This window comes from Hyalella azteca, unplaced genomic scaffold (assembly GCF_000764305.2).
Source record: "Hyalella azteca isolate HAZT.00-mixed unplaced genomic scaffold, Hazt_2.0.2 contig2627, whole genome shotgun sequence".
Lineage (NCBI taxonomy): Eukaryota > Metazoa > Arthropoda > Malacostraca > Amphipoda > Hyalellidae > Hyalella > Hyalella azteca.
Window position 1 is genome coordinate 1 of NW_025932894.1, and position 8,297 is coordinate 8,297.

General features: G+C 36.3%; 1 protein-coding gene across 2 annotated transcripts; it reads right to left on the minus strand.

Moving 5' to 3' along the window:
- Nucleotides 1–1,525: 1,525 nt before the first annotated feature.
- Nucleotides 1,526–7,154, minus strand: LOC108673343. 2 transcript variants are annotated; one of them, XM_018161153.2, is made up of 4 exons: nucleotides 6,744–7,154; nucleotides 6,306–6,343; nucleotides 2,016–2,335; nucleotides 1,526–1,753 (listed from the first exon to the last, which is right to left on the minus strand). In XM_018161153.2, exons 1-4 carry the CDS (start codon nucleotides 6,839–6,841, stop codon nucleotides 1,565–1,567), a joined length of 645 nt encoding a protein of 214 aa, XP_018016642.1. In that variant the 5' UTR covers nucleotides 6,842–7,154; the 3' UTR covers nucleotides 1,526–1,564. The 2 variants fall into 2 exon arrangements, with proteins under 2 accessions (XP_018016642.1, XP_047741588.1); XM_047885632.1 differs by having other exon boundaries at nucleotides 1,588–1,718.
- Nucleotides 7,155–8,297: the final 1,143 nt, after the last annotated feature.

Sequence of the window (8,297 nt, forward strand, 5' to 3'; positions counted from 1 at the left end):
GTTGTGAATTTAGGAAATTTAACGGCTAATATAACTTAACGATTCTCGAAAATAACTTCCAGTTGTTGAAGAAACGGAACAGTGGAAAATATTGAAGCATAAGGCAACATTTCATACAACTATACCATCATAACAAGTATGTAATTAAGTACTATATATCATTTTTTTCTTACTTCTATACCGTTATTATATTTATATATATAATTGGCTACCTTATATCCGTATTTTTCGTACAACTATACCGTTTTAAAAAATATGTAATTAGTTACTTACATCCCTATCTTTTCTTACATCTGTATCGTTATGACAAACATATAGTTCGTAACCTAGCATCCGTATATTTATTATAACTGAATCTTTATGCCAACGATTTAATTGGTTACCTTATATCCGTATTTTTCCTACAAATGTGTCGTTGTACCAAACATCTAATTAGTAGCCTTGCATCCGCATTTTACATAACTGTATCGTTATAACCAAGTTTTTATTAATAGCTACGCATCCTTATTTCTCTCACTACTGCACCCTTATAAAAATGACGGAATTAGCAACCTTACATCCGTATGTTTCTCACAACTACGCCCTTACAAAAAAAGATAGAATTGGTAATTTTATATCCGCATTTTTCTCACTACTGCACCCTTATAAAAATGACGGAATTGGCAACCTTGCATCCGTATTTTTCTCACAACTACACCCTTACAAAAAAAGATAGAATTGGTAATTTTGCATCCGCATTTTTCTCATAACTGCACCCTTATAATAATGACGGAATTGGCAACCTCGCATCCGTATTTTTCTCAGAACTACACCCTTACAAAAAAAAGATAGAATTGGTAATTTTGCATCCGCATTTTTCTCATAACTGCACCCTTATAAAAAAGACGAAACTGGTAATTTTGCATCAGCATTTTTCTCATAACTGCGCCCACAGGGGCGCATGCCGGAGGCCAGCTTTGCCATACTTCACACTTAGTTCATATTCCATTCCATAGGTAGAAACGCCAGAGTGCATAACGGCCTATGAAGTCAAGTGCTCAAAGCCATAGAGTCGGATGTCCACAGCCACAAAATAAGCTTGCCAAAGGTAAACATGGCCATACTGCATCTGGCCAAACCTCATCTGGCCTAACCTCATCAGGCCTAACCTATGCGAGCTGCAACGTTTCTCCACCCAAACAAACCTGAGCGAACCTAACCTAACCTCATTGGCTGCACGAAGTTAGAAAGGCGGTCCAAGTGTGCTGGTAGAGCCAGTCATTGGCTGCAAGAAGGTTGTGAGCCGGGACAGCGTGAATAGGTTAGGCCAGAATAGGTTAGGCCGGAGTAGGTACAGCCGGATGGGGAACTGCCTGCTTATGAGCGAGCATGCTTACGCTGTGGCTGAAGACCTACGGCGCTATTACCTTGCGGCAGTGTGTTGCTTGTCTGGATTACGGAGTTCAAGCGTAATCTTCGGCTTCTAGTTCTGAGGCTGAGTTAAGTTAATGCACGTTGAAGCTAGGCGTTGGCTCCAGGGCATATTTAAGAGTAAAATTTGTGGCCTACGGCTGCGCCCCCCTGCCTACATAAAAAAGACGGAACTGGTAACCTTGCATCCGTATTTTTCGATGGCATCGTCAAAGCTCCACTCATTGTTGATGCCGAAGGACATGACGACGCACGAGCCCGGGACCGGACCGACGTACGCGTCCATGCAGACCGCCTTATCGCCGTCCCTGCCCGCATCCCATGTTACGCCTCCAAACATTTTCTGGCAATAGAATTATTACCATACTACCACATATTATTATAATGCATTAAGAGGTTGGTTCATGTCCCGCAGTTGTTGAAATCCAAGTAAAAATTTCTGATTTCTAAGAGTTTAAATAAATTCTACATTGGTCTTACTTTCAAACAACTTAGATTTAGGTTTGAGAATTAGTCTGGACATTTGAGCATTTTATTCATGAAAATTTTTACTAAACAAGTGAATAACAACTTATTTCTTTCATTTGAAATGAAATTTAGCTCACAATAATATGGCAGCCAGCCGCCTCCGTTATGAACTCGTAGAAGTTATGCCAGTTTAAAGTCGGCGGTGAAGTGGAGTAATTGGAGGATGACATCATCTTCTCCCTTTCTACGTGTTGGATGATCTTCTTCTCTTCGTCCACGGGAAGGGAGATCTTCTCTTCGTCTACGTGAGAAGGTATCTTCTTTTCCCCTTTAACGCGAAAAGCTTTCTTCCTTTTTCCCTCGTTTCCCTTGATCCCTTTCTCCCCTCGCCCTTGAGTCTCGTCTCCTGGCTGGCTGAGCTTGAGGTGCTTTTGGTCGAACTGAGACTCTGTGTCATCTGTAAATTTCAAGTAATTGAAATTTTGCATTAATTTGTAAAAAGTGTATAAAATGCTGGTAATTTTGGCATTAATGTCTGGCACTGGTATGCAAAGAATTTAGTTTACATACAACTAAAGACTTGAATAAGAATTTCAAAAGTTCTTGATGGAATGGGAAGGTTAATTTTCAAGCGAAGAAAATCATATCAGTCTCTCTCAATTAGAAATTTAATTTTTCTACTATCGAATAACTCGTCTCTATAAAATATTAATTGCAATTTCAGCAAAATTAACTAATGGGTTTTTGTTCTCTGCTGTACTACTTTATTCACACTGACATGACAGCAATTTAAATAAATTCTTGAATACATACACAGTTTTTTAGATTACCTTATACAGGTTATTCAATATATAAAATGTTAATGGGAATATCTGAATTCATCAAACAAAACATTTACTAGTCATTCACCTCCGTATACCTACTCAGAGAAACGAGTTAGACCTTGTCCAAATCTTGATGCACTCTTTGGAATTGTGTGGGACATTCAGTTTGAGCCGACAAAAATGCGTATCAATGCAAAAATGCGTATCAATGCGTATCAATGCTAAAAATGCGTATCAATGCGTATCAATGCTAAATACTTATCAATGCGTATCAATGCTAAAAATGCGTATTAATGCGTATTAATGCTATCAATGCGTATCAATGCAAAAATGCGTATCAATGCGTATCAATGCCATCAATGCGTATCAATGGTAAAAATGCGTACCAATGCAAAAATGCGTATCAATGCAATGCTAAAAATGCGTATCAATGCTACAAAAATGCGTACCAATGCAGAAATGTGTATCAATGCAATGCTAAAAATGCGTATCAATGCAAATCTTATAATCGATATTTAACACTCTTCAAACTCTCCAGTTGATCTGAAATTGTGCACACTTGCGTAAAGTTGGAGACAATGCATGAAACTATTGAAAGAATAAATAATTTTGAAAATTAATTTTTTAATATTTGAAAATAAAATTATAAATTCATTGTACATGTGTAACATCGGAGACACTGGATTCTTCAGAAGTGTTGTATGTAAAAAGTAATTTTTAAACGCATATTATTTAAAGATAGGCTCAATAATTTTTCACACTATAGCTTATTCTATACCAACATTAGAAACAATTTTTTTCTAATATCCTCAAGAAATGTCATTGTACCGTTTATTTACCGAACGATGCTTACAATGGTAAAATAATATGATAGCGAGTGCTTGACGTTAGTTGCAGTGAAAGACCATATCGGTCTCACATCTAATTTATTCACATGCAGTTGCTAGACGTACTTTATGAACAGATGTTCACATTGATTGATATTAACAGGTGTGCAAGTTGAGCAACTTCAACTTCAACTCCTTTGTGAAGACACGGTTGCAACGACAGAGTTATGATGTCGAAGTCGACAATGGAAAAAGATTTAGGAGTTAATATCGACAATGAGTTGAAATTTTCTAAGCATATTGAAGGTCAAGTTAATAAAGCCAATAAACGACTTGGACTGATCAGACGCTCTTTCGAGTTCCTAGATGCAGAAGTGATGAAGCAGTTGTTTGTTGCTGTCGTGCGCCCGAACCTAGAGTTTGGAAACGTCGTGTGGTCACCGAAACTTGAAAAGGACAGAAATTTAATAGAGAGTGTTCAAAGACGTGCAACAAGGATAATTCCGGGCTTGAAACGCAAGTCCTATGAGGAAAGATTAAAGATTATGAAGCTTCCAAGCCTCAGTTATCGACGTCTGCGTGGGGACCTCATTGAAGTACACAAGTATACTCATGGCTTATACAAGGTTCCAGAAGGATTACTAGAATTTGAAACAAGAATCAACACCAGGGGCCACAGCTATAAACTAAAAAAAACTGCGTTGTAACATATCCATGCGACAACATTTCTTCTCGCTTCGAGTCACCGACATGTGGAACAGCCTCCCTGATAGTATCGTTGACGCTCCGAGTTTGAACGCCTTCAAGAACAGACGAAGCTATGCAGAAGCATATGTTCAGTCTTAAAATGCCTAGCAAATTACGGACCAGGCAATAAGTCCAGCAGCTATCTCAATCAATCGTCAGCTATGGAACGATCGGGTTCCAAAGGCCGGATCCATGAATGAATGAATAATGATATATAGTGATGATTGAATGATATCTGGTGATGAATGAATGCTATCTAGTGAATGATTGATATCTCCTGAAGGGATGCTCTCTAATGAATGAATGATATCTCGTGAATGAATGGCATCTAGTGAATGAATGTTATATCGTTGATTTATGATAGATAGATACTGAATGATATCTAGTGAATAAATGATATCTCGTGAATGAATAATATCTAGTGAATGAATGATATCTCGTGAATGAATGATATTTCGTGAATGAATGGCATCTTGTGAATGTATGCTATCTCTACTTGATGAATGATATATAGATAATGAATGGTATATAGTGAATAAATGATATCTCGTGAATGAATAATATCTAGTGAATGAATGATATCTAGTTAATAAATGGTATCTAGTGAATGTATGATATCTAGTGAATGCATTTTATCTCGAAAATGAATCTAGTGAATGAATGATATCTAGTTAATGAATGATGTCTCGTGAATGAATAATATCTAGTGAATGAATGATATCTAGTTAATGAATGATATCTAGTGAATGCATGATATCTAGTGAATGCATTTTATCTCGAGAATAATCTAGTGAATGAATGATATCTAGTTGATGAATGGCATCTAGTGAATGCATGATATCTAGTGAATGAATGATATATAGTGAACGATATTAGTGCGTGAATGAATGATATCCAGTGAATGAATGATATCTAGTTGATGAATGGCATCTAGTGAATGCATGATATCTAGTGAATGAATGATCTATAGTGAACGATATTAGTGCGTGAATGAATGATATCCAGTGAATGAATGATATCTAGTGATTGGTTTATGTTTACGCGCCGATTTTCAGGCTGAATGAAGTTCAACAAAAGTGCAAGTCATGAAAAATTGCAACCATAATTAACCTGGAAGTTCCCCGACGCAATGATTAACCTGCTATGAATGAATGTTATATCGTTGATGAATGATATATAGATACTGAATGATATCTAGTGAATAAATGATATCAATGACACGAAAGTGTTCAATTGTATAAGTTGTGATCATGGAACCTGATCGCTTCATTCATTTAATTTAATTTCATTCATTATGCAAATGAAATGAATGGTACACAGAGAAAAATGACAGGCTCATATTGTCCAAATGGTGACATATTTTCTAATCCACGTCGTGACCAGGGGCCATTCTTTCAAAATTCGCTAAGTGAACGTAAGTACTTACGCTCTATTTTCTTGTCTATGATTGGTGGATTTTGCTTGAAAGGCCGTTAATGATTGGCTGATGAACTTACGATCTCTTAACTTTTTTTGAAAGTATGGGCCCCAGAGAACGCACGTAGCACTTATACGCCAAAACTGGGTCAGGATGACCCACAGAATAGCAATAATTGTATCGCTACATGAACAAAATGTCACTTTGTAGAGGGATAGGTTAATTATTAATGATCAATAATGTGTGTTATCTTGATGTACGGTATATAGGAAAATGATATATTTAATTAGGATGTAAAAGTTGTAAGATTGTTTTAGAAAGAATCGTAGCTTTGCTGACTGGTGTCGTACGAACGGATTCATTCGGATTTTAGAGAGCGGACAGTAAGGATCCCTCTATTCGGCCTGTATATGTCTTGCTCCAGATTGTCTCGATTAACTTTGTAACCTTGCTCAATTTTATATCTGTGTTATGGTGTTGGATTTTAAGTATATCTTGACGAGAAAAGACTTTTATTCTTGACAACAGTTCATGCGAACCTGGTGGTCCACAATAACTTATTTCTCTGAGTGTACACACTGAACAGTTCATGTTTATTCAGGGGCAACTCACTTGTTCGTAGTCGTGTCAGCGCCGATTTGCCGCCCCATCTGAATAATCGAGACGTGAAATTACTCAACTTCTTATTCTTCATTAAATACTTAAAAAGGTTTTCTTTCATTCTTAATTAAATATTTAACAAAGGTTTTCCTTTATTCTTAATTAAACATTTAAAAACTGTTTTCCTTAAAACATTCCTTCTAACGCACATGGCAAATATAACAAAATATATTTAAAGTAAGGTAGCACTTAAGTTGGGTAATTAATTAACAAACATTGCTACTAAAATTAATTGCAATCTAATTTAAACTAGAATTTGCATTTAGAAAAGTACAATAAAACGGCTGTAATTTTGTTTTGTCTAACGTAAATTAATGAAGCAGTGCTGTCATTCATTGTGAAGTAAGTGCTGTCATTCATAAGTTCCAGTGTGAAGTAATGCGAACTTACTTGTAATTCATGTAAATAATCATGAAGGTTACAACCATCGCCATAGCGACCATCTGCACGAGACGGCCTTGAATGATGAAGATTCTTGAACACAACATAATCTTTGTTATTTTCACTTCTGTATATATATTCGTAACACTTCTATGTACTCTTCTCACTTCTAAATGTTCCTATTACTTCTATTTATTCTTTCCACTTCTATATATTTTTTATTATTTTTATAGTTCTTTGTTATTTATCCCACAATGTACATAAGTTGGAGTTTATATAACAGTTAGAATAAGTTGGGGTTAATATAACAGTTGGAATAAGTTGGGGTTAATGTAACAGTTGGAATAATGCGAGTTAATTATAACAAATATTGCCACGTCAGTCGGGAGATGAAGAGAATTGAGTATGAACCATTCCCCACTGAAGTGCAGTTCACTCTGAAGTATTCCAAATGAAATTAACGAGTGATGGCTACACACTCACGATCGCAGGTGTGAGAGAGAGTCAGCTGCGTTCATCGAGTAAACATCTCTAGTGTCTATCGCCCTTGATTCCGTTAAGTTAACCGGTAAATAATCGCCTATAAGTCACATATTACTTGATCTTGGACTACTATAATATATACCACGAGTATATTTAGTGAAGGGTCCTTCTAGCGTCAAGAACCCGGCTGGCTTTCTCTCCCCTCCCCCTCCTCTTCTCTTCATGAGAAGAGGCAGTAGGTAGGAGTAGGTTTGTGAGCCAGCCAAGGTTAGGTAGTTAGAATTCTTGCATTGCATTTAAACATTTTTATCTTTTTCTGATTAAGGCTGAATTATTCTATTGAAACCTTGGCTACATCATTGTGTAACTTGTCATCTGCACTTATTATTATTTTTTGTATTATTAATATTTTGTCATCTTTTAGAATCAATCATATACTGCAAATGTCATGTGTTAAGTTTATGTTACATGTCCCAAACCAATTAGGTAGAACTCCTGTAGCTATTGCTAAGTAGATCACAGCCGCTGTTGCTAAGTAGATTACAGCGGCTATTGCTAAGTAGATCACAGCGGCTATTGCTATTGCTATAATAATTGTCACATAAAAGTCTCATTTAATTAATTTAACCTGGGAACAATATATCCGCTGTTGCATTCAGGTTATTCAATTAATGGCGTCAGTCTTTCAACTATGAGTTGTCATATGTGGAAAGAAAATTACGAGACGCTGTTTTATGCCTATTTATAAGCGCATTTTCTCATTTATGGAACAAATGCACTATTGTGCTCGCCATGTCCGTCTGTCCGTCCGTGACTTCACGTTTTCGTAGACGAGAAAATGCGCTCTCTGTCACTCACTGCAGTGAGTACTGAGTTATTTTTTTTATAATTTTTTTGTGAAAAATGAAACTCAGGAATATGACATTAATAATTTTGTGCTTAGCGATTTTAAAAATAGCGCTTCTTGAAAACGAGAACTTCTGAAGAGGATCGGTTCCGCTCTTTGGTGCAAGCTTAGATATAAAATAAAAATATAAAATGAAAACCTATTTCTCAAGCCTCAAGAGTTCTTTTCTCTGC